Source organism: Erpetoichthys calabaricus, chromosome 4 (genome assembly GCF_900747795.2).
Source record: "Erpetoichthys calabaricus chromosome 4, fErpCal1.3, whole genome shotgun sequence".
In the NCBI taxonomy this organism is placed as follows: Eukaryota; Metazoa; Chordata; class Cladistia; order Polypteriformes; family Polypteridae; genus Erpetoichthys; species Erpetoichthys calabaricus.
In genome coordinates, this window is record NC_041397.2 from 47,935,981 (window position 1) to 47,963,897 (window position 27,917).

The following is a 27,917-nucleotide window of genomic DNA, read 5'->3' on the forward strand; positions in this document are numbered from 1 at the left end:
GTAGTGCCAGGGTCCTAAAAAATATTTTGTTGTAATGAAAATTTCGTAGTAATGAGATTCTGTATTTGTTGCTATAGTGCTTTCTTTAACTTGTGTCCAGGAGTTTGCAATAATTTCAATAGCTTCTTTCACGTTAATTTTCATCTCCAGTGTACAAGTTATGCTGAATTTTTTTTTTTTTTTTTAGCATTTCCTTGCGATAGTACACTTTCAGGGTGTGAATGATGCCCAAATCTAATGGATGAAGCACTGTCGTGCAATTGGGTGGGAGGAACTCAATGTGAAACATTATCTAAATGTGCTGTGGGCAGCACAGTTATCAATCAGAAGCAGAATCTTCCTTTTGTTCTTCATATTGTGAGGTTTCTGAACTGTTTTGGGACCTCCCGAAGTGTAACCCAAAGCGCAATTGCCACGTCTGTGAAATATTGCTTGGACGTTACCAGGCAACCACAGGCTCACAGCACCGAGCTGATCAAGGTCGCGCTATAAGCGCCTGTCGTTGATGCGTGATACTAGGAACATTATAAATGCAGGGAACAGTATAACTTGGCCACTGACCTGGTCCCGACTCTGCCCATTTGCTGTGCCTGTGTATAGGAGAGTGGTAGCTTCCACTGCAATAAATAACCGCACTGTTCCTGTTTCAAGTTGAATAAAGCTGGTTTTGCTAAAGTACTGAGACTCAGCCTCATGTTTTGGGATGCAAGACAGGGACTGATGCATCTATCTATCACAAGGTTTCTGAACTCTTTTAGGCGTGTCACAATATCCTTGTCAAGTTTCCCAAAATGTCTTGAGTCATCCAAGCTCGCTGGTTTGCTTTATACTCACAGGGAAGGAACTTAACGCACTTAAAACACCAAGAATTGGTCGACTTGCCAATGATGAAAGGAATAACTTTACGACTGCCAGTTAAATTGCAGCAAAGTAAAGCTTTCAATCTTTACTTATATATATTTTTTCCTCCTCAGCACAGATCACCTTTGAGTGCTAATGTGGGATGTGGTAGCATCTGGTAGAAGATTCCAGTCTCATCAGCATTATAAATGTCTTCATGCTCATAAGCTGAAATGACTTTCCTGATTTCACCTGCACGCCATTTGTTTGCTTATTTAATTGGAACTACAGATTCTTCTCCACAGATTGCTTATTATTAATAGATGTAATCACATTTTGCCTGATGAAGGGGCCTGAGTTGCCTCGAAAGCTTGCACATTGTAATCTTTTTAGTTAGACAATAAAATGTGTCATTTTGCTTGACTTTCACTACATTCATAATGGCTAAAACTGTACAACACCCTAGTCCTACAGCCATATACTGATACAAATAATAATCTCACACCAGCAAATGTCACAAACTTATTTTCTGACAAACCTGAACAAACAATGTATTTTGAATAAAGCTGGTTAAGAGAGTTTGTGTTAATATTCACTCTGTTCAGAAGTCACACTTCTGTCTGGACTTCTTGAATCACTACTGGAAAGTCAATACTTCGAACTACTTTAGCAAAGACCAAAAGCCGCTTCAAGAGGCGCGCTCTGGCTAGAATTCATGGATGTGGTGCTCAGTTAAACCAATAAAGAATTACTTGAACAAGTACACTTGGGCAGATGATATCAATAAACGAGACAACATTCAAGGAGGAAATGTTTAATTTATTCACTACTTCTGTATTTTTCCAGCAAAAGCAGGCATTAAATACCAGAAGTCAAAAGTAGAACCAAAAGATAAAATCTGAATGATTTAAATCAGTTGCTGTAGTATAAAAAGTATAACCAATTTAAAGAGCTCATTCTTCTTAATCCAACGGAGGCATTCTTTAAAATTGTACATTGCCATGATATTGTCCTGTCCTTAGTTGGGGCTTATTTTAGGTAGCACTGCACTTTTGTGGCATGATGGTTCAGCAAGGCTTCAGAACTGCTGACCCCCCCCCCCCCCCCCCCAATATTCAATATTCAAGCACTGTTATCCCTACTTTCATCACACATATATTCGTCGCTCAAATGCCATTGCATCTGCACCTTTCAATGGTATGGCGTCTACTACTTCTTAAGGGCTGTATTCTCTTTTATATTGTGGCCTGATGACTATTATTAATGAGTAACATTAGTAAAAATCATGACTGTGAATTTACCCTTGCTCTTCTGTCAAACTGAAATGTTATGCTACTTATGAGGTTCAAATTAAATAAAGTCCCAAAAGGCCCTGTTTCATATCTTCTTACTGGCAAATAAATGCTGGTTAGTTTAACTGAGCTTAACACTACAATCCCTGAAGCCTAAGAAAAAAAACTTGTAATCCTGGACATCTTTAAATTCCTTCGCAACCCTCCCCCACCGACAGAGCTGAAGTCAGTCACAAAATTTTCAGAGCTCAAGTGTGTTTATCTGGGTATGAGGTGCCTATAGGGTAAATAAATAATATATTGTTATTTGGAACACATACATTTCATGTGCGTTCCGTGTCTACGACGATCTGTATAAGTGTAGGATGACAGGATATGTGAGGCAAGAAATGTTGAACACATACCTAAAACAAACTTTTTCCATGTTATACTAATAATGACGTGAAGTGTATAATGCGTGAAGACTTTAGTCCAAATATCAAACAAACACGTCCGCTTCTATTCAAGAATATAACCAAAGGGGAAAAAAAATCATTCAAATTGTATGTTGCTGTCAATGAGTTAAAAACCCAAGCTCAAATGTCAATCGACAGAAAGTTGATATGTATTCTCGGATGGTGCAGAGGTAAGAACTGCTGCCTTATAACCAGAAGGTTCTGGGTTCGAGTCCGGGTGCTCCATGCTTTGAGTAGTGAGCTGCTATTATTATTACTATAATGTAATAAAAGCATATATTTGATTTGAGTCTGTAACAGCCAGTGTAAATTCTGGTTACTTGTAAAAGTTGCCGCTTTTTTTTTTATTATTAATTAGTTTTGTTCTGTCAGTGATGTACACAACACACTTGCCTCTCCCTCTCTGAATTGATGCCGTTTATCTCACATAATATTCAAATTACTTTTACCATTTGATTTACTCTCATACTAACCCCACCCCCCCCATTATATTTCCAAAATAAAGTATTATACTATTTTTGTTGCTCATTTCTTAAATCGGTCAATTGCTTACTCAGTTCACTGTCCTGAATGCTGTTTTTTTGTGTAAAATGTACTTCTGCATATACATGCAAAGAAAAAAATGCAAATAAATATTATAAGACTTAACAATATTTTAACATCTGCTTTCATTGTGTTGAAATAAGCAAGTACATCAGGAAATACACATAAACTGTTTAAAACAGTAAATGCCCATTTGTGTTAATACCAGGCATATACAAAAACCCAAAAAAAGTTTTATATGGATTTTCATAGAAGTACAGTTATTTAAAAATATTATAATTAAATCATATTTAAAATACTAACAAATATAGATATGCACTTAAGAGTACAACTTAGAAGCAGATTACAGCTCGACACAGTTGCAGAGACATTTGTGTATATTTCAGAATGACTGTATAATTGATGCGTTTATATCAAGCATACTATGTATAGATACTCAAAACTGCAGAGGAACAGACCATGCCAGCGATGGTTTAACACTGAAGCACATTCACATCCAAAACATGACTAGGCTCTAGGACTGCTATTTTTTGGCGCTGTGTTAGCAGCAATTAAGGTTATAAAATTCTATGTTAACACTGAAGTACAACATATTCTATTACATTATGAAAAAGAAAACACATTTTGTGGACAAAAATACAATACAGACACACTATAATTTAGGAACCGAGTAAGCTTCTGTATACTCCTTTTGACAGACTAATTTACAGTTTAGAAGAATTAGATTTGTTCCACCACAGACACTAATAAATAACAAGACACCATACCAAACTGGCTTAATTTACACTATAGACCACAGTGACAGGACACCAATCAAAAACATACATAAATACAAAACAAACAAAATACATAGACAAAGACAATGGTATCATCTCAAAAGCTTTCCTCTGGATTTTATCTTATGATTGTTGACTTATAAATTGTTTCAAATCACAGCCTTTTTAAAATGCGAAGTAGCTCAAACCAGATAATAACAGGGAAATATATTTAGAAACACCTTTTTTTTACCCCACACTTGTTATTTAAAACAAAACACATTGGATATGTTGCACTGCATCTATGCAACATGTAAAAGTAATTTGACATTTGAACTACACAGTCTGAGAATATCAGCAGCAGGACTGACGATGGCTGGTAAAAAGAAAAGAGGAGAGAAAAGAAAAGAAGAACACACCACAATACAAAAGATTTAAACACCTTCTGTTGTTTTAACTCATTAGTGATGGCTAATCAGGCTTCTTGCTAATATTAGCGTCTGTGTGGGAAGGAAAAGAACATGGCACACATCATGGGGGGCCTCACAGCTTGTATCCTCCTGGCTGTGCTTCCTCAGTCAGTGCCGCAGAAGGGGGGCTTTGCTGTCAACAGAGCATGAAAAAGCCTGACTGCATCTGCAGCTGGAAAATAAGGACATCAGTTGGTAAACATCACCTTAGAGCAGAGCCAACCCCTCCCCTACAGGTGCTAAACAGCTTAACTTGGATTGCCAGACAGTACAGCAACCTTGCGAGTTTCATATTGTCCTCAACTAACCTGGCTATCGCTTCAAAGTGAAAGGGCTCAGTGGGATGTCTTAATTATTTTTCAGTATTCCAAAAATATTTTGCACATATCTTCTACCAGAGGATAGATATATTTCAGGAAATGCACAAGCAAAATAAAAAATAAAAATCTTTGACACTAGTTTAAGATGGAATTGTTACCTTTACATCATCCAGTACTTTATGTTATTACATTATATACAGTATTATATACATATATACACACACATTTATATAGTACACACAGGAAAATATTAAAATGTTACGGTCATGCTAACATATTGCTGCAAAGAAAGAAATCTCGATTCAGAAGTCAGTTTATAATGCAGTTATGACCCCCTAAGAGTCATGGTCTTTAACACAGTAATTCAATTCCCTGGTAAGTAAATTTGTCTATATCAGCATTTAAGCAATATAAATAAATGTTACTTGAATAAATAATCAAAAATACTGTTAAGCTACTGTTAATGAACTAATTTAGTTCATTAGTTATTATAGTAACTGGTTTAATGCTACACTGATATTTGTAACATTTCTTGTAAACCAAGTGTAGTAATTATACCAAGAGTTTAGAATTCATCCCACTGGACAACAAAACCTTTGCTTCCAGAATACATTTGGATATCTCTGATGGATTCTGGCCTGATAATCACAAAAATCACCTTTAGATTTTTTTCATCAGGTACCATTTTTTTTTTTGCAATCACCAATTTTTGTGATTAGCTCTTATACACACATTCAGTACAACAACTACAACTGGAACACCTGTGGTAATCTAAAGGTAGTAGCACTGCTACTAGTAAGGCAGCTTGGATATACCAAGTACTGTTGTTCCATTTGTAAAGAGCCTCATTATATTATATAAAAAGAACGGGCCTACATGAAAATTTGCTTCCAGGGCAGAAAGTGTTGCAGATAAACTCGCTCTTAGCTCAATGAAGATATTTTGCCTCCTCTTCATATAAAACTTGGACTGCTGAAAAATTTTGTGAAAGCGATGAACAAGGAAGGTGAAGAATTTCAATATTTGAGACAGATGTTACCACAAATAACTGATGCCAAGATTAAGGAAGGCATTGTTGCTGGTCCACAAATCAGACATGTCACCATTGACAAAGAAGTTCAAAGAACTTAGGGCCAGATGAAATTGTATGGAAGGCATTCAAGTATGTTGGCAAGAATTTTCTTGGTAACAGAGCACCAAACTACACCCAACTGGTACACAACATGTGTCAAGCATACAAAACCATGAAATGCTGCATGTCAATAAAGATTAATTTTCTGTATTCACAGTTGGACTTCTTCCCAACTAATCCTGATGCAGTAAAGTTATGTACATGAGCATGGCAATGATAGAAAAATGCTAAAGGGCATCATCTGATCAACACCACCTTAGAGGAGAGCCAACCCCTCACCTACAGATGCTAAACAGATTAACTTGGACTACCAGACAGTACAGTACTACTGTTGGAAAACGAAATGAGAAGCATCAGATGCCGAGTCACCAAGTACAGTTAACACAACAGTACTAATGAAAAGTGCCAGCATCATTAAGCAGTTAAACATGCTAAATTAAAAAATAAAAATTAGTTTAATGTTGCTCCAAATTCCTATGTGATACAGTAAAAATCTATCATAATCACCAACAATATCCAGGAAACAAAACCTCTGAAAAATTCTTTGTTCAGTACATGTTTAATGTCTATTAGAACAGAATTTTAATAAAATAATGATACAGTGGAACCTCGGTTCACGAACGTCTCGGTACACATACAAATCGGTTTACGACCAAAAAGTTCGCCAAACTTTTGCCTTGGTTCACGACCACACACTCGGTATACGAACAAGACAGGTTCCCTTTCAGTTTGTACATGTTCAGTCTCTCCCTGTGCATTTCCTGTGCAGCGAGCAAGAAAGAGAGCGAGAGCTCGCAACACACACACGCACACACACACAGAGAGGCAGCATACACACAGGCAGCGAGAGAGAGTCACGCGCACACACACAGGCAGCGTGCGAGAGAGAGCCGCGCACACACACAGGCAGCGCGCGAGAGAGAGCCGCGCACACACACAGGCAGCGCGCGAGAGAGAGCCGCGCACACACACAGAGGCAGCGAGAGAGATAGAGCCACGCATACACATACAGGCAGTGAGAGAGAGATAGAACCCGCGCACACACACAGGCAGAGAGAGAGAGAGAGCCTCACACACACACACAGGCAGCGTGAGAGAGAGAGAGACGCGCGCGCACACACACAGGCAGCCCAAGAGAGAGACAGACGCGCACACACAGGAGCACGCTAGAGAGACACACACACAGGCAGAGAGAGAGAGAGCCTCACACACACACACAGGCAACGTGAGAGAGAGAGACAGACGCACGCACAAACACAGGCAGCCCAAGAGAGAGACAGACGCGCACACACAGGAGCACGCTAGAGAGACACACACACAGGCACTCCAGGCTCGCAAAAGAGAGAGAGAGAGAGAGAGAGAGAGAGAGAGAGCGAGCGAGCGAGAGAGGGAGGGACGCATAAGGTAGAGAAGGCTTGTTTTTGTTTTCAGTTCTGTTTACAGTGATCGGTTCGTAGCCTGCATTGTTGCAATGTTACTTTTCTTGGTGGTTTATTAAATTACGGATTTTTCAAATGTTCATTTTTTCCCCTGTACTTAAAACTCATTAAAAAAAAGTGTTTTTAGCGAGCGGTTCCTAGCACTATAGCGTGAACTATTGCAGTGTAGTTTTCTCTGTTGTTCAAGGTTTTCTCAGTGTTATTCAATGTTTTTACATTTAGTTTACTATTACGCTGTGCATTCTATGGTATAATTAACTATATTTGTGCTTAAAAATTTTAAAAAAAAATATTTACATACAGTTCGTACGGTCTGGAACGGATTAATTGTATTTACATACAATCCTATGGGGGAAATTGCTTCGGTTCACGACCAAATCGGTTTACGACCAGAGTTTTGGAACGAATTATGGTCGTGAACCGAGGTTCCACTGTATCTTTAAATACATGCAAATATGGCTTAGGACTTATTGTTGAAGGTTTTTAATTGATTATATCATTAATTCCAGTGAATTACATTTAAGAGCATATTAAAGTTGACCCAATTTCAATATATAATGCTTTCTCAATAAAAAAAATACACTTGTTGCATTCTAAATAACAGCTTGTCTTACTAAGTGCAGTTGTGGTTCTATGAGACAAAGAACTAAAAGGGCCTTTTCTATTCTCATTTCATACCATGCATACCTGACCTGCTGTAAGTGATATCTTTCCAGTTGTTTTTCCTATGATCAAATGGGTAACCAATAAACCTGTTGCCACACTGCTTCTAAAAGATTTAGTAAATGCAGACATGCCTTTAGTTTGATACAAAGGATTTGTTATACTTACAACTATCGGCAAATGTGATCTGCTGCAGTCTTAAATGACTACATACTGCTTTCTTTACATAAACAGAACTGCAGTCTAATCCAGTTGTTTTATATAAATTAATGTTAGTTTAGGAATAGTGTAAACAAGCAGGTATCTGCAAAATCTGGCTGGTGACAAATTAAGTGGAGGTGGCTTACACTCAAGTACCAGGTACAATAGCAACAATAAAGTCAAAACAGACAACTGTGATGGATACATATTAATCTGAATGCTTTTACTACTCATTAGTCAAGAGTAAGCCTGAAGTATTATAGAACTGATAGTAACCTGATAACTACTGCTAGTAATCTGCAGTTTTATTGTACAAAATAAGTAAAGGTTTATTCTGTTTTAATCCTTTGCTATATACTGTATGCCTTGCAAAAATTGACATTCAAGGCAAGCAGTATATAAACAGTAAAGTTTCTATAATGTTGGGGTAAGAATAGATTAGTAAAACAAAATACCCTGCTATTAACATACTTTTTTTTTTTGATCTACAATGCACTTTTTCTATGGCAGTATCATCGGCATGACTCCATTGATTTTTTCCTACTATTGAAATGGTGGAAATCTTATCTAAAGTTCACATAATCTGTACACTACCAACACATACCAATGCAATCCAGAACGATATGTATACTGAAGTTCCATGATGGAAAAAGACAATTTTCAATAAAATTGAGTTGGAGTGCTTTACGTGTATGGTTCTTCTAGGTACTTTAGTATTTAGGACATATATCGCGCTACAAAAAGCTTTATTTTCAATAGCTTACTATCGATTGTTTCTACTTTGTCCTACAAAGCACTTCCAAGTAGCACACAATATTGCTACATACCCAATGAGAATTTTTCTAACAGCAAATACAGAGGACCCAGTTTATATTTTTAGATGTATAAGATGTTAATTACTTTTCATTTTCCCAGTTTTCAAATTTTTCCATCTAAGAGCTTACCTATTTTCAGTATAAAAACTCTGCACCTTAACAATTTAGCAGCTGCTCCACACCATCTAACCCTGTTTCATTTGAATACTGATTAAGCGATCACACTGGTATTTTCTACATTTTAGTTTTGATCCTGCATATCTGTTTAGCTACACTGTGAAAAGCAGATTTACTTACATAACTCCCCCACCTTACACAATACTACAGATAGTCAAATCGACTTAATGTTTACAAGTGACAGTCTTACAAGTGACACTCATTAGACCAGAATATCAAGTTCAAAACCCGGCCTAATATTATCTGTATGCTTGCTGCCACGTTTTCCCCATGTTTGTGTGGGGTTTACTCTAATTTGGCAAGCAAAACTCTAAAACTGTCCAGTGGGTCATGAGTATGTATGAGGTGCATCCTTTGACAATGAAATGGATTCATGAACTTCACCTGCCAGTGCTCCAATTGGAAAACGAAAAGAAATTAAACAAACTGTATCATAAATGTTGTAAGTCGCTTTGGATAAAGGTTTCAGCCAAATAAGTAAATATAAATTAATAGATTGTTATACCTTTAAAAAATGACAAGACAGATTGATATGTTGCTAGAAAAATGCATATTTCTTATTGGAAAGCCAGCATTACAATTTTTACTTACAACTGCTCCTTTTACTAGCTGACACAGTAAGGCACACTACTGAGCATAATCATTTTCCCCTTCATAAGTTAGATTTTGATTTTATTCTACAGAGAAATAAAGCAACAATGAAATAGAAGCATCAGTAAAAAATGTAAAGGAAGACGTGTTTATTATAAACATAATTTAATCTATAATTAAATAGTAATAATTCATGTCACAAAAGATATAGAGAACAACAATATATTTTATGTTTAATCATTTATCATAGAGGTCAACAGTACAGAACTATGGTTACAAAATGATATAACTACAGTAAAGGACAATGTCAATATATCACAGTATTAACTCCTAACCAAAAAAGTCATCAAAATATGATTTAACTCACATTTTATAAAATGGAATATATCTTAGTTAAGAAAGAAAAAATTAAATAGCAAAAAATTACCTGTAAAATATTTATTCTAACAAGAACAAAGTCGTCTCTAACACAGAGTGATAAATATTAATCTTGTACAAAAATCCTTTAAAACGGTAATATATCAGATGGTGAAATCCATCTGTTTTATACCTGCTTCACCTTACACACTGTACAACATACAGGTGTATTCATAAAGCCTTAAAATGGAAATATATTTTTACTTTTTTCATTGTTTGTGATCTGTAAGCCAAGTACACTAACTCAGTAACTGTTAGGTGTTTGCATATTCTTCCCATATCAGGATGGCATTTGCCCTGACATTTCCACAGACATTTGTATTGGACTATAAATTGGCCCTAAGAGGGCATGTGTGTGCACACTCATACACAAGTGTGTTCTGTGATGGAACTGTATCTTGTCTAGGGCCAATTCCCACATTCAAACCATTATTGCAGGAATTGGTCCTATTAGATGTGAAAAATGAATAGATTACATTCCGAAAAGTTGTGAGAGCTTTCAGTATTACCTTAATTTCATCCAATTGCAAGAATACAAAAATATATTTTTGGAAAGTTAGCTTTCAGTACTTTTTCTTCTGTATATAAAGTATGATTACATAAACAGAATCTTCATTTTTTACTACCAAGAACATGACTGTCAGTTTTAATAACACTTCTTACTGACAAGTGTGAACTGAATTTACTTTGTCTTGACCTTCAGTGTGTCTTACACGCCACAAAGTGGTTTTACTCTCTATACAATACTGAAGGGGCAGCCTTGTGATGGATTACAGTATGTCCAAGCATCTTGTTTGGTTAGCTTATTGAGGATTGTTGTGAAATGTAGATATTGCTCTTTTGTTGTTAAATTGTATTGAGATTTTATTTTAATAATATAATCTGTTTTTTAATTCCATGCAACTGTTGGTGTTATGGAAACAAACATTTTAAAAAGACATGCAGTTCAAACATCATACATTGTTTTCTCAGCATTTTTAGATTTCATTTTTTTAAAGTAATTCATGTAAAACATGCAATTGCTGGATAATTCTGCTGTCATTAGCCCTTTATTTTCATGGAATGATGTGTCTACAAATAATGTTCATAAGTATTAGGCACACGCCCAAACCAATTAGCCTTTCTCCTCTTATACCACTATAGCAAGTAAGTGTCTAAAGAATAGGTTTAAACTTAACATTCTCAAACCTAAAATAATTTGTAAATTATATTTAATAATGCAGTACTTTATATATGCTGTCTGGTTTTTAAATATTAATGAGGGCTTATCAAATACAAAACTCTGTATACAACATAACTGAAAAGGGAAAGGGGATTTCAAAAACATGCAAGTTAAAATAGGTTGCTACAACATAGAATGAATTACAATACTTCAAAACAACTTTTAAAAAATATGTAATACTTTTTGAAAGTTGAATATTCAAGACATTAGCCAAGATAAATAAAAGCAAACTTATTTCATAACATAAGATTAATGGGAAATGTGCTATATAAATAAAGATATTATTAAATTATTTCTCATGCTATGACACAGATGTGGTGATCTTACAACTTTAGTTCCATGATGTAACACCTTTCTTCTGAGCACTGTTTTAAAATATTAAGTAGATTTAGAAAGGTGTGTTGGCTGAAGCATGTTGAAAGAAATATAAACACACAAAATAAAAGGAGGTATAAGCTAAAATCAAACAAAAATTAAGTTGTATGTGAAAATGTTTTCAAGATAAGCAATTTGGCTTTCAATGCAACTTCAAAATATAATGCCATCAAGTGCTGTCACCTAGGGGAAAATGTGAATATTACAGAAGATTAGGAACCTGTTTAGTGAATGTGAGTGCGAAAATGATAATTTTGTTATTGTGTTTATACATACTTCAAAATTAGGCCTTAATGAAGCAGGATGCATTTTCACAAATATAGTACATGTTCCTTCAGCTACCAAAAGAGTCTGATTTGGTCAAAGGTAAGCTTGAAAATTGTAGAAAATGTACCTACAGTTATTCACATTCACAACAACAGGTGCAAACCTAAATCAGTTCTCATGGTAAAGCTACATTAAACCTCCTCTTTTGTCACACAGGTCAAACTTAACAAAGCAGTCCAACTTTACTTGTAGTAAATTAATAATTGGTCACATAATATTGTGGCCTGTATAAGATATGAATTTTAAATCCAGAATATATTTCAGTATTTTAAAACATTAAATAATAAGGTCCTGAAAATAAAATGTAATATAATACTAAGACAAAGGAGAAAAAAATAGTTCCAAACAAAGAGTGATAATGACCTGAAAAGAATTCAATATACCCTTCCTGCAAAATTAAAGCACAGAATAATTTACCTCCTTCCCCAGATACAATCACCTATTTTTTTTTATTTTCTTTTCCATTACAGGGTGACAGGATGATACAGTCAGTACTGACTATGTTACACATTAGTTACATACCAGCCCTAAATGAGATGCCAATCCATCTGAGTATACAAACAGGTTAGTTTACACCCATTACTCCACCAACATAATGTATCTTGGGGAAATGGGAAAGATCAAATTTGGATATAGAGAGATAATGCTCCCACTCCAAAAAGAGCAGTTAACCTAACTGTGAATGAAACCCAGGCCCCTGGTACTGTGACATGGCAGTACTAACTACTGTGCCATTGTGCTATCCTTTAAAATTGAAAATCAACACTGAGTATTGGTTTTCTAATTACTATGGATGGGGGCTGAAGGATGCAAGACATAAGACAGAATACCTGCAAACTGAAAAAATAAAAACAACACATGAACCAAAATACACAGTGGTTAAAACTAGAGTTTCAAATTATACTGTGTCACAATATAGACTCTTAATGCACTTAAATCGAAGCTGTTTATAACACCACACATAAACATTAAAGTGAAAACAATTTAACATCTGCCCAAAAAGTTTTTACCTTTTTCACTCTGACATACATAAATATAGTCATTTAGAAAGATTTTTAAATCACATCATTAGAGGAACAAAATCTACATTCACAAAATTAATGTATTTAATGTTCTGGTTAAATATACCAATCTTTACCTAGTCTTTTATGATCATGTCATGAAAACCAAAAGACTGACAGAAAATCTAAGAATGAATGTGAAGACTAAAATGTTTTTTTTTAATTTTATTGACTTTGCTATTGAACAAGGGTGAAGAAAAGATGGAGAAAGCCGTTTTTCCTTGTTACTGTTGCAACCAAGACTTTGTACTTTGGCCAGTTTTGTATATTACCCATTTACTAATCTGTGCCGATAGAACAATACATCAACATCCAATTCCAAAACTAAGTCAGTCGAAGAGTACTAACATAAAAGTTTCTGTTCTCTCTGTTGACTGTTACCAATAGCATTTACATACTGTATCAAACTGCTAGTCTTTGCTAAAGAAGAACCAGTAAAATATTTTCAGGTCACAGATGTAATATACAATACACAATAAGCTTATAGTACCTGTTTAAACCAAAGCAAGTATTTTAAGGAGACAGGAAACACTGTTCAGGCTATAGAAACAAGCATTTTATGTGCCACATAGCTTTACAGGCATCTGTTACCGGATTACCTTTAAAGACATAACTTAAATGTGTAGATTGCATTATTAAAAGGCAGAAAACATTGTATGGGAATTTGTATTGGGTTATCATTGCTTAGCAAGTCTTACTCTGCAGTATACTCTACTGAGCAGTGTCATAATCTAGTAAATGCTCAACTGTTTAGCCACTATAATTTTCAAAAAATAAATAAAGAAAATAAAAAATATGATCAAAGGTATGTTTGTCTTAATAATAGATAAAAAACAAAGGCATTACGGAATGAAAAATTGTAACCAATCATCACACTTGAATAGAAAACATTAAAAAAAAAATATTACCGGAAAGTGATAATTCATACAAAAAACAATGGAGAGTGCAATTTTTAAACTTTTCTTTTTTTTTTTAATCCAATTTCTGTGATGATTTTATTTTGTTAATTTGTAAGAGGACATTTTATTTGCTAAATAAGACAGCGGTTAAATGTTTCAGTTAAGATTTTAGAGTTAATCCTCCTGTGTATTAAAAATGCATTTAAAATTCACTGAACTATAATCACAATAAAAAAAATGAAAAAGAGGCACAAATACACAGTTGACACCAATTAATGCTACCAGTGTTACTGCAGCAGTGGGATATATGTGGTTTGTGTTTGATGCCATGTTCTTATAATAACATTGTACTAACCCCAGCCCTCAAGCCATCTCACCTTCCCTAGAGCAGATTTTGACTTTTTGACACTATTAGTTAAGATCTAGCTAGATGTAACTCCTTGTTTTGACATTTCTCTGTAATTGAAGAAGTGGATTCCAAAATATTTACATGTCAGTCATTTAAAAAAGTTCAAACAGTCAGACTCTGCAGGGGCCTAGACTTACAGATCTGAAGGCCACATGAACAGCTGAGGATCAAATAAGGAATACTTTAAAAAAACAGAGGTTCTTTCTTTCTGTGGCAGTCAAGAGGCAGTTTATTCAGTAGGCGGGTCACACTTTCTTGGTGCCAGGGGGACCAATTACACGCTCTAACTGGTATAATGAGTCTAGACAGACTTATAGAAAACATTGCTTCTCAAAAGAAAAACGCTTAATTAAAAGGCCCTGCATCTATATATCAGTCTAGAGAAGAACTCACATTTTTTGCCATTAGAAAAAGAAATTGTATTTTCCTATCAACTAAATAAAAGTTTTTAACATTACATAATTGAAAGATTTTCTATATAGTATAAAAGACAATTAGCTATATTGTACTTTCTTGCAATCAAATATTCTATGTAATAAAAAAGGTAAACAAGAAACTAAAATAATTATTCTTTTTTAGAAATTTAACGTTAACATTATTTTTTCTTTAAGACAGAAAACATGAAATTGCAGGTTGTGATTCATTAATCTTGAATTATTTATATAATGCCATAATGCCCTCTAGTGACAGTTAAACAAACTATTTGTACTGTACGGTATACAGTATATGTATATTATTCTATTATATAACACACATATACACAAATTCATGCACGTTTTTATAAACAAATTGAACACTTACACGATACACTTTAAAAGCGGAACTTATTTCAAAAGAAAAAATTATGATACTGTATATGTAGTTGCCTATTTTCATTACAGAATATAACTATATTTTAAAATATATCATCTGCCGGAATCTATCACCTTGCTAGAAGCATTTTTATTTACCTAACATATTCCTGCAATGTTGATTTATCATGTACCTTAAAGGCCCAGTTGAGTCTGTTGGTCAATTTTGCTGTAGAACCCATAGTAAATGCTGGGTGGCATCAGTGAGCTGAAATGTCAGATGAGTGTGCCTTAACAAAAGGATGTTATGGCACTTGCTGATCTGCCTCAATACACCTTATGTGAACAACAGCCAGTGACAGAAATTAAAACCGCATAAATAGAGATTACATTGTTCACAGTGATTCACTGGCATGAAACACAGAGGTTTGCTTGCTTTTCTGTTTTAGTTATTTCAAAGTTTGATGTCTACAATATCAATAAACCTCTTCTTTTACTTTAGCAGTAGGAGACCATAGGTACAAATGACAGTGTCTTGTTAGTGTTTCATGACTGTTCTGTAGAAGCTGATCAAGTATAATATTTTCATTCTTTTCTACCAGGCAAAGCATAGTTGAAGTATTAAATCTCAAGAAGTGAGACATCTAAAGAACTGATTTGCTAGATTTCTGGGATAAGTGTAGGATCCCAGCTCTTGTTTTACCTAATGATCAAGATGGAGCACTTGCTGAGTGTGGAATTATGATAAGTATCACTTAAGTAGCTATGTTTATATGCAAGTACCTGTCTGTTGAAGACAAACTTACCTAGGGGAGGGGAAAAAAAATTCAGAAAAAGTAAACTCAACTAATGGACACACATCTGAATTTACTAGTGATTTATCATTTATCTGGCAAAATGCAGATTTCTTGCAGTATTTACTTCACCCATGCACATGTGTTTTATACACAGAAAAAAATCTGTCACCAGGGCAGGTAACGGGACATTGCATTTCAGTGATACTGAATTACATTAAAGTATAGCACTGCTCCTTAAACAAAAACAACATATACTCAAACACTCCAAACCTAATTCAGTTTTAAAAGGAACTGAATCTGATCTCAGCATCACCGAGTGCAAGGAGGGTAACAACATCGTACAGTGTGCAAGTCCATCACAAGGCCCACCTTACACAATCCCCCAAACCCATATAACACCAACTGGGAATCACCAATCAACTTATGTGGTGTATGGCAAGTGAAAGGTGTTACAACATTTGGACACAGGTCATTAAGTATTTACATTGAAAAGATTACCTCTATTAACATACAAACATATAGCAAAATTAATAAACCACTGATTATTTGATAGGATCCTAAAAAATTGACTTCCAAACACTGCGGAGTTCATAAGATGCAAAAGGAAACTAGAATTACAATGTATACTACTACATAAATAAAACAATTATTAGTAGTTTGCTGTATATATTCAGTTTATAAAAGGCAAGTTATTATGCATTTTACAGGCTTTTCAGTGTGTACTGTAAATATATATAGGTAAAATATTTTAAAATCTGCCCCTCATATTACACAGTAAAAAAGCACCATGTCCAGGCTAAAATAAAATTAATACTCTGGTATAAGCATGCACCAAAAAGTGTCTTACTTTTAAATTTATAAATACATTTCCGTACCAAAATTTACCCACTTTAATTTTTACTGTACATCTAAAGAAACAGCAGTGTGAGTACCTAACCAACAAAAAAAATGAACTAAGCCCATTAATGGTTTGCATGCCTCTAATGAAGAAGTGCATAAGCCCAGTGCAATTCCTCCAGGTTGTAAGAGCTTGAGGGGAGGCAGATAAATGGTGATCACATATTTCTTCCAAATTTAAGTTCAGGTTTTTGGTTCTAAAATGCCTTAATCAATAGGGTGACATGCGAGTCCCCTGTCTTGCACCCCAAAACACGAGGCTCAGTCTAAGTACTTTAGCGACACCAGCTTTATTCAGCTTGAAACAGGAACAGCACGGTTATTTCTTATAGCGGGATCTACAATAGTGTTGTTAGTGTTAGTTGTGCATGAAAGTTTGTGAACCCTTTAGAATTTTCTATATTTCTGCATAAATATGACCTAAAACATCATCAGATTTTCACTCAAGTCTTAAAAGTAGATAAAGAGAAAACAGTTAAACAATGAGACAAAAATATTACACTTGTTCATTTATTTATTGAGGAAAATGATCGAATATTACATATTTGTGAGTGGCAAAAGTATGTGAACCTTTGCTTTCAGTGTCTGGTGTGACCCCCCCATTGCAGCAATAACTGCAACTAAACGTTTCCGGTAACTGTTGATCAGTCCTGCACACCGGCTTGGAAGAATTTTAGCCCATTCCTCCGTACAGAACAGCTTCAACTCTGGGATGTTGGTGGGTTTCCTCACATTAGCTGATCGCTTCAGGTCCTTCCACAACATTTCAATTGGATTAAGGTCAGGACTTTGACTTGGCCATTCCAAAACATTAACTTTATTCTTCTTTAACCATTCTTTGGTAGAACGACTTGTGTGCTTAGGGTCGTTGTCTTGCTGCATGACCCACCTTCTCTTGAGATTCAGGTCATGAACAGATGTCCTGACATTTTCCTTTAGAATTCTCGGATATAATTCACAATTCAATGTTCCATCAATGAAGGCAAGCCGCCCTGGCCCAGATGCAGCAAAACAGGCCCAAAACCATGATACTACCACCACCATGTTTCACAGATGGGATAAGGTTCTTATGCTGGAATGCAGTGTTTTCCTTTCCCCAAACATAACGCTTTTCATTTAAACCAAAAAGTTCTATTTTGGTCTCATCCGTCCACAAAACATTCTTCCAATAGCCTTCTGGTTTGTCCACATGATCTTTAGCAAACTGCAGACAAGCAGCAATGTTTTTTTTGGAGAGCAGCGGCTTTCTCCTTGCAACCCTGCCATGCACACCATTGTTGTTCAGTGTTCTCCTGATGGTAGACTCATGAACATGAACATTAGCCAATGTGAGAGAGGCCTTCAGTTGCTTAGAAGTTACCCTGGGGTCCTTTGTGACCTCGCCGACTATTACACGCCTTGCTCTTGGAGTGATCTTTGTTGGTCGACTACTCCTGGGGAGAGTAACAATGGTCTTGAATTTCCTCCATTTGTACACAATCTGTCTGACTGTGGACTAGTGGAGTCCAAACTCTTTAGAAATGGTTTTGTAACCTTTGCCAGCCTGATGAGCATCAACAACTCTTTTTCTGAGGTCCTCAGAAATCTCCTTTGTTCGTGCCATGATACATTTCCACAAACATGTGTTGTGAAGAGCAGACTTTGATAGATCCCTGTTCTTTAAATAACACAAGGTGCCTACTTGACTGAAAATCTGATGATGTTTTAGGTCATATTTATGCAGAAATATAGAAAATTCTAAAGGGTTCACAAACTTTCAAGTACAACTGTACCACTCTCCTATACACAGCAATCAGGCAGGGTCGTGACCAGGTTTGTGGCCAAGTAATACTGATCCCTGCATTTATAATGTGCCTTGCAGTTGCCCTGGCAACGGATAAACTGTCTTTCACAGATGCGGCGATCACTCTTTGGCGTGTCGTCCCGTTGGAGAGAGTCCCAAAAGAGTTTAGAAACCTTACATCTCCTCTCCTCTACACTGGTGTGGGCAAAGCAACCGTCCAAGGCAGGAAAGAACATCAGCATTGATGTGTGCAGCCCCGGGACGGTGGCGAACATCAGAAGAAAAAGCCTGTACACTAATAGACCACAGAGTGAGCCGGGCATTCATAATCTTCTATTTGTACAGCCATTGTAGTGGGGCATGGTCAGTCATCAGGGTAAACTGTCGTCCTCATAGATAGTAACAGAGGGCCTCCACGGCCCACTTAATCGCCAAGCACTCTTTTTCAGTAGTCGAATAATTATGTTTCCTGGGTAGCAGCTTTCTGCTGAGAAACGTGATGGGGTATTCTTTCCCCTGAAAACATTGTGAGAGTGCCGCTCCTAAACTGAAAGTGCTAGCATCTGTTTGCAGAATAAATTCTGTAATACCCCATGAGCCTGAGGAAGGAACGAACCAGCCTCTGTGTTTTGGGACAGGGATATGCAAGCACCTCTCCCACCTTGTCCATTTGAGGATTGAGCAAACGCTTGCCCATGGAATATCCCAGAGAGTGGGTTTCCAACATACAAGGTTGCACTTTTAGGGTTGGCTGCCAACCCTGCCAGCCATAAACTGTCAAGTACCACCCGAAAGGGGACAAGATGAGATTCCCAGACATTACTGAAAATGACCACATCATCAAGATAGGCACCTGCATATGCGGAATGGGGATGCAGGATCTGGTCCATCATTCATAGAAAGGTCAGCGGTGCACCATGGAGACCAAAAGGGAGTGCAGCGAATTCAAACAACCCATCCGGAGTGGTGAATGCAGTCTTCTCACAACAAGACTTCTACTGGGGACCGGCCAATAACCCTTTGTGAGGTCAAGGGTGGAGATATATGAAGCCTGCCTGAGCTTGCTGTACTTCTTGGGGATCCATCGGTGCAAGGACCCCACTCCTGGTACCATGTGACGTGCAAGTCCCTGTCTTGCACCCCAAAACACGAGGCTGAGTCTCAATACTTTAGAAAAACCAGCTTTATTCAGCTTGAAATAGGAAGAGCAGGGTTATTTATAGTAGCAGGATCTAGTACTGTCCTATACACAGACACAGCAATCAGGCAGCATCGTGGCCAGGTTAGTGGCCAAGTAATACTGTTCCGTGCATTTATAATGTTTCTTGCATCACCCAAAGACAAGTGCTTATAGCACGGCTGCGGTCAGTTCGGATTTGCTTTTGCTGCAAGCCGCTGCAGTGCTGGGAGCCTGCATTTGCCCCGGCAACAGATAAACTGTCTTCCACAGACATGGCGATCACGCTTAAGGATGTTCTTTGCTGTTTCAGGGTGGGGGCGGGGGTGGAGTCAGGGGTAGATATTGGAGAAGTCCCAAAAGAGTTCAGAAACCTTACAATAGTAACATTCATTTAAGGCAATACACACTATATGCCTTGGAGATGAGCCCGTCTCTCCACGACAAAGTTTGTGTGCATTTGCTTTATGAAATAACTGATGTCTTATTGAGCTTTGTTTCTTATCATGGATATTTGTTTTTTTCAAAGCAATCACACTTTCTATTGAAACTCATTTCTGACATAAAAGTGCTAAATGATGCACTTTAAAATTTTTTTTTTTTTCCTGAGATACTTACTAAACAAGCATTCGCATCTAAATGGCAAGTTATAAAATGTGTGCATGGCATAACATTCAGGTGCATGCAAAGATTTAGTTAACTGATTTGAAAGTTAAAGTTTTTTTTTTTTGTTTTTTTTTTGTCTTCAGGCACTTGAAAAAGGGGCCCGAGTTGCTTAGAAATCTTGCATATTGTAATCGTTTTAGTTAGAAAATAAAAGGTGTCATTTTGCTTAACATCTCATTACACCCATAAAGGCTAACATGGAACAACACCCTATTATTACAAATTTTAATGGGAGATTTTGAAATTTCAAAACTTTATACAGCGTGTGTAGGCCTATTCTAGATATCTCTACAAAATATGGACTTTTTCCCTAACCAATTCCCTTAAAGAATATGCACACCAAATTTTAACAAAATAAGTGTCTAATTTTTAATGCAGAAAGACAAGTAGATATGGCAATCACAGAAGGAGTTTTTTCCATATGCAAACAAACCTATAAATGATTATGAAGTGCCATCTGAAGATAACTCCCCACATCATTTGGTTAGCTAATAGAAAGACATCTGGTAGCGCTTTCTAAACTCCAGGTCTTACCGCTACTGAAAGGCATTACCACTCCACACAATTACTTTTATTTTGCCCATATTCTAGGTTTTGATTCTGATAGAATACTTGCTTTCAGCATCTAGATGCACAGTTTTCTATTCTTCATGTTGGTTTATGGCTACTGACTGCAAAACAACAACTAAAAACTTATTGTTTAGGTTCAGCCTGTTCAGATTATGAAACTACTACTCTACCCTTAAGAACATGACATGATTGCAACTAAAACTAGTAGGTATGATCACATAATTCCAGATCTTAACTCACTTCACAATTTTCTAGTTAAGTTTTGAGTACATACTAAAATCTTCAATTTCACAATTCCTGGTTTCCCTACGGAAACAACAAATGCTGATACTAGCATACATTGCACCTCTAAATAAAAATGCCAAGATTAATGAAACTAGCATAGAAGTCAGTGTCTTTAATTATAGGTCCCTAAAGTCTGCAATATCTACCTTAAAGCTTACAGAAGCCACATCAATGTTAGAATTTAGATCAAGGGTGGATGCTCATTTTAGAATAGCATACTCTTGTTAAGCTATTTTTACAGTCATTTCATATATTGCTTTTTAATTAATTGCAGTTAATTTTTTTATTTAGCATTACTACTGTAAGCCTTACCCATTTTCTCATTTTCTTAGCATCAATGGGGAAACTTAGTCTGCCTAGGAATGGAAGCATCACCAGAAATGATGGGACAACTGGAGTATGGACTTAAAACAATAATGTGTACATATGTACATTTTATGTATTGCATAATGTATAAATTTATCTTACAACATTTCTTTAAATTGTTTGTAAATTCTTTAATTTTTTAAATTTTTTTTATAACTTTTATATTTTTTTTTAAACAAGTCAATGTGAGCAAACCTTCAAACACGTATAACAATAAAATACTCAGATACAGTAATCCCTCCCTATATCGCGCTTCGACTTTCGTGGCTTCACTCTATCGCGGATTTTATATGTAAGCATATTTAAATATATATCGCGGATTTTTTGCTGGTTCGCGGATTTCTGCGGACAATGGGTCTTTTAATTTCTGGTACATGCTTCCTCAGTTGGTTTGCCCAGTTGATTTCATACAAGGGACGCTATTGGCAGATGGCTGAGAAGCTACCCAACCAGAGCGCGTATTATGTATTAAATAAAACTCCTCAAATATATTGTGAGCACGGGGGCTGTTCGCACCCGTAGAGGATACGGCCGCTCCTCAATAAACGCTGAAAGATTACCTTCACATTGCTCTCTTTCTTGCTGGGCTTACATATGGCTGCTTTGTCAAGCGATATGCTTCCAGCACTGTGCTTCGCATACTTAAAAGATCAAACAGCACGTATTGATTTTTGATTGTTTGCTTTTCTCTCTCTCGCTCTGACATTCTCTGCTCCTGGTGGAGGGGGTATGAGCAGGGGGGCTGTTCGCACCCCTAGACGATACGGACGCTCGTCTAAAAATGCTGAAAGATTACCTTCATGTTGCTCCATTCTGTGCAGCTGCTTTGTCAAGCGACATGCTTCCCGCACGGTGCTTCGCATACTTAAAAGCTCGAAGGGCGCGTATTGATTTTTGATTGTTTGTTTTTCTGTCCCTCTCTCTCTGACATTCTCTGATCCTGACGGAGGGGGTGTGAGCAGAGGGGCTGTTCGCACACTGGCCTAGAGGATACGGATGCTCCTCTAAAAAATGCTGAAAGATTACCTTTACATTGTACATCCTTGCAGCTGCTTTGTTCGGCGGTGCTTCACATACTTAAAAGCCAAACAGCCGTATTGATTTTTGTTTGCTTTTTCTCTCTCTCTCTCTGACATTCTCTGCTCCTGACACGCACTCCTTTGAAGAGGAAGATATGTTTGCATTCTTTTAATTGTGAGACGGAACTGTCATCTCTGTCTTGTCATGGAGCACAGTTTAAACTTTTGAAAAAGAGACAAATGTTTGTTTGCAGTGTTTGAATAAAGTTCCTGTCTCTCTACAACCTCCTGTGTTTCTGTGCAAATCTGTGACCCAAGCATGACAATATAAAAATAACCATATAAACATATGGTTTCTACTTCGCGGATTTTCACCTTTCGCGGGAGGTTGTGGAACGCAACCCGTGCGATCGAGGAGGGATTACTGTACTTCTAATAAGGTAAATTTATAACTATTAGAGAAATAAGCATTTATCATAAAGGAATGTCAATGACAAAAACTGACTGTAATCTTTTAAAATTATTACAAAAGCATAAGCAAAAGTTAAAGAGTATAGTAGATTAGGATGATTGGGATGAATTCAATAAGAAAAAAATTAAACTATGTATTTTCCTTGAAAGTAAAATTGTGTATGAGTTCTTGAAATTCCAGTGTGAATAAACTGAATGCATCAATGAAGAACTTACCCAGCCAGGTAGCAATGAGCACAGAGTCAATCCCTTCAATTGGCTCACAGATTCGAGACACCACAGGATGTATTTGTTGGGAAAGGTAGTACTGATTATCAATACGTACATTCTCCTGTTTCGTTAGCTGGTCTAGGGCATATGCTCTCTGACTAGCACTTAGGTTTGTCCCATCCTAAAAATACAAAATAATCACGTAACTGTAGTAACATACTGTAATATTAATCATATTTCAATCTAGAGCATCTTACTGTAAAATATAACACTAGAATCCTTAAAGGTTACGAAAATTAGATTGAATCTGTCTCTGCCTCTCTTGCACATACACTTGCACATGCACACACACACGAAAATGTCAGTATTTGAAGGCACTATGCCATTTGAACATTTTTTTCCCCCCCCGATCTTGCCTGTACTCTGTTACAGTGCATGATATTGAAAATGAAGACAGACTTCTTACTGTACAGGCAAGATTGAAGAAAAAAAAAAACGAACATGTTCAAATGACAACTCATGTTCAAATGACATAGCGTTTTTAAACAGTGACATTTTCACGTATGAATGTGTGTGCGAGTGTGTGAGAGAGGCAGAGATAGATCCACTCTCCTTGAAGTGGATACTGGAATATAAAATAAACACTTTCTCCAAGGTATAATGAAACAAGTGTGCTTTTATTCGAGAATGAAACTGAACAACAAAAACATAACATGGAAAAAGTTTCTACTTTAGGTATGTGTTAAGCATTTCTTGCATTTCCTTTCATCTTACACTTACCCAGATCTTTGTAGAGCACACATGAAATGCATATATTCGAAATATATCAATATACTGTATCATTTACCCTGTACAACTCCAGGCACATCACACGCACATAAGGAGCCATGGCATGATCTAGGAGAACTTTTTGCCCGAGTTGAGCTCTGAAGGAATTTAAGGTGCGCCGGAATTACGATTTTTTTTCGTAGGTTTCATGGATTCTAGTGTTAATTACATACTGACAGAAAAATAATCGATTAATTTGTAATAATAAACTGCATTCTATATGTCTGTAAATAAATTTCACAGATGAATCAGTAACAGAAATAGTAAAACACAAGAAATCCAGATGTGGTGTAATATTCAGTTTTATATACATACATACTACATACAGTGTGTGTGTGTGCATATTAATTATTTAATTTAGATATACTAGTCATCCCCTGCGGCTTCGCCTGTGTATTAGTGAAACAGGACAGTGAAGACGGCCCCAACCAACTTTCTACTCCTGACATCATTCTTTCCCCCTCCCCTCAGCCCGCAGCCTCTGTCTTGGATTAGCGTGAATATATCGCTCCCGCAAGCGAACTATGATTCTTAGCACAATGACAGAAGTCGCAAAATCCCCTGGAATGTTCAAGCAAATTATAGAAAAAAAAAAGATCTAAATCTGTTAAGTATTTCTCTTGTTCACTAACTAAGCAGAGTTAAGGTTACGCCCTGAGGCAGTTGCGTGAATGAGGAGGGCCCCGCCTCCCCCTCCCTGTAGCCCAGTGAGTCTCTCTCGGATTCGGGCTAATAAATTGGTACCACAAGCGAACTATGATACTTAGTGCAATGAGAAAGTTGCAAATTGTAGAAAAAAACCTGATCTAAATCTGTTAAGTAGTTATCTCGTGAAAAGCAGCCAGACATACAAACGGGTCTAAAAAACTAAGAAATTTCACAGTTGGACCATGAAATTTTTAAAACCGTTTCTTAGCGAGCACCTATGGGCCAAGGGTAACCTACATTCCAAATTTCAAATCCCAAGTCCTCATGGTTTGGGAGATTTCGTGATGAGTGAGTCAGTGGTATTTGGCATATATATATTGTATGTGTGATCATGCTCACCACTTCGCGTCTCTGCTGCTTGCATTGTGAAGGGCGGGGCTGAACGCAAACTAAGGAGATGTGGACGGATCAGCTGCTGCTACCGAGCTGCGTGTTCTGCATGTTGTGCTGCGCGTCAATCATTTAAAAGTCTGTTCAGAAGCTGCTGTTACTGAGCTGCATGTTCTGCATGTCACGCTGTTCATCGATCATTTAAAAACCTGTACAGAAGATGCTGCTACTGAGCTGCATGTTCTGTATGTCGCGCTGTGCATCAATCATTTAAAAGCCTGTACAGCAGCTGTCTTTTTGTCTCACTTCCTTGTCTTTTGGGATGTTAAAGTGTCTCTGAGAGACTGTTTGTAAGTAGGGCGTGACATGCAAGCAGTTGCACAAAACCCAATATTTATAGGATTTATAGGAGATGTAGAAGATAGTCAACACCATATTAAAGAAAAGTTACAAACTTTAAAAGTTACATATAAAATGTAAATTTTCATAGTCCGTGCCCCTGAAGAAATATTTCTATAACAATTAAATGCAATTAACATTTTAAAAGAGGGGATGCAATTTAATTGTACTTGCTCCATCCAAGCCACTACCGTCCTTATGAAATAATCTTTAACCCATACTACCGCAGTTTGTTTCTGTGCTGTAGCAATGAGAAAAGTCATATACTAAGTGGTATAAAAGAAATGAGAGTAACCTGACATTGGCACTTTGATCTAACACTGCACCCTACCTCATGGGTATTTTTGTTAATTTTTTTTTTTTGTTTTTGTCTTATTTGTGTATATTAATTTTTACCTTTTTTGAACCCTGCTTTTGTTTTTGCCATTTAAAACTTATTGCTGTTGTCTTCACATTGCATGTTTATGATTTCTGTCCTTCCTTTTATTACAGATAGGTAAACAAATATTGCTTTATTATTCCAATCTGTCAAGGTTTTTCTCAAGTCAGCTTGTCCACATGTGCACTGCTACCTGTGTTTTCACTGCCACTTATATTTCACATGGCAGCATTCCATGAAGCAGTTCTACAGCACAGCTTCTTCTACAGAAATGTCTATGCCAGTGGGCTTTGTGGTGTAATCTTCCACTTTTATGAGTATACCTGACACCTAAGAGCTTGCCATGAAGAAAGAAAAAGTGAGCTTTCAATAATGGGGTGGAGATGAACTTGGCAAAAGTCACAATTTGCCTTTTCTTTTTTTGCAGCAAACTGATATAATCGGAAATAACAGAAGTCTTAAAAATGTAATTATAATTGTTAGTTTTATTAGGCGACTTAGGATTTACAGTATAAGCTCTTAAAAATTAAAGACTAACTTCAGATTTACCTTTTCTTTCTAACGAGCTTAGAGAATTGTAAGCCTATAATTGAAATCATGTCTTAAAAAAATCCAACATTTAACAGAAATTTCAGAATGGACTTTGCCCTAACTGCAGCTCACAGAAATCCTTAAATTTGTTGTAAATGACAAATGCAAACAAAAAATGGTGCCATTATTGTGATTTTAGATTTAACAACAGCTTTTCAAACTACTGACAATAGCATTCTACTGCCCATGTTTCAGAATTGAGTTAGAGCTTCAGGCACTATTGTTAGTTGGTTTATTTCATCAAATACTTTTCATATCTTGCAGAAAAATGATGGCAGTGCTCCTTCTTTCCTGTCTGCTGTTAAATGTGGAGCTCCTAAGGGAAGAACACTTTATTTTCTTGATGTGTTGTCTTGATATGTTACTACAGAAGACACAATCTTGACATGTTATAAGAGATATAATTTAAAAAACAACATAACATTAACTTTTTCTATGCTGATGACAATCAACTGTAACAGGTATGTCTATTTTACTGATTCAAATTGATGAAACTGAAGGGAAGTGAACTTTTGTCATCCTTCAATTTAAAGGTAATTGCACAAATAGGAAAGCAGTACTGATGACTCTACATTCAAATGGCTTGAACTTTAGTTTAGAACTACAATTTAGGCTTACCTTTAACAGTCACTTAACCTTTAATTATGCATAAAACTGCTTAGAAATGTGTCAATTTAGTATTTTCATTTTTTGTAAACAAATCTCTATTAAAAATAGGAATTATTAACAAGTAATACTATGATAACGGTGCAGATCCTCCATAACCACAAATCACCCAGCAGGATTTTGATCAGTGGTAAAACAGAACATTAGATGATAAATAAGATGGGCATGTAGATAAAAAAAACAAAGAATGCAGGTAGCAATCAAGTATCAACCAAACATATAAGTAAATGTTATTATTTACCTGACAGATCACATATGATATGGTATCACCAGCTTTCACCTTTCGTCCACCTTGAGAGTTTACCCACAAAGCTACATGTACATGGGGCAAGCTTTTTTTGTCAGGATAATCCTGAGGATCTTTTGTCAAGGCCTAAGCAGAAAAATAGATGCATAAGAAAACTAAATTATAGATCAATATTTAGACAAATTAAATTTATATATGTGACATAAACTTGTGAAATTGCAGCAATTGCAACTTTTCCAAAATATTACATATCATCCTTTTTATACATAATATGCAACAAACAACTGACTTAAGATCTATTTTATGTGGTGCATTTCATAGAGAAAATGGATGC

At 36.3% G+C, this 27,917-nt stretch overlaps 1 protein-coding gene across 2 annotated transcripts in view; it reads right to left on the reverse strand.

Moving 5' to 3' along the window:
- pola1 (polymerase (DNA directed), alpha 1) overlaps nucleotides 1-27,917 on the reverse strand; it is a 452,854-nt gene that overhangs the window by 202,780 nt on the left and 222,157 nt on the right. For both annotated transcript variants that reach the window (XM_028799416.2, XM_028799415.2), the window contains exons 31-32: nucleotides 27,578-27,709; nucleotides 23,442-23,616 (exon numbers count right to left, since the gene is read on the reverse strand). In XM_028799416.2, the coding sequence (XP_028655249.1) occupies nucleotides 23,442-23,616; nucleotides 27,578-27,709 (307 nt within the window). The remainder of the gene's footprint in view (nucleotides 1-23,441; nucleotides 23,617-27,577; nucleotides 27,710-27,917) is intronic.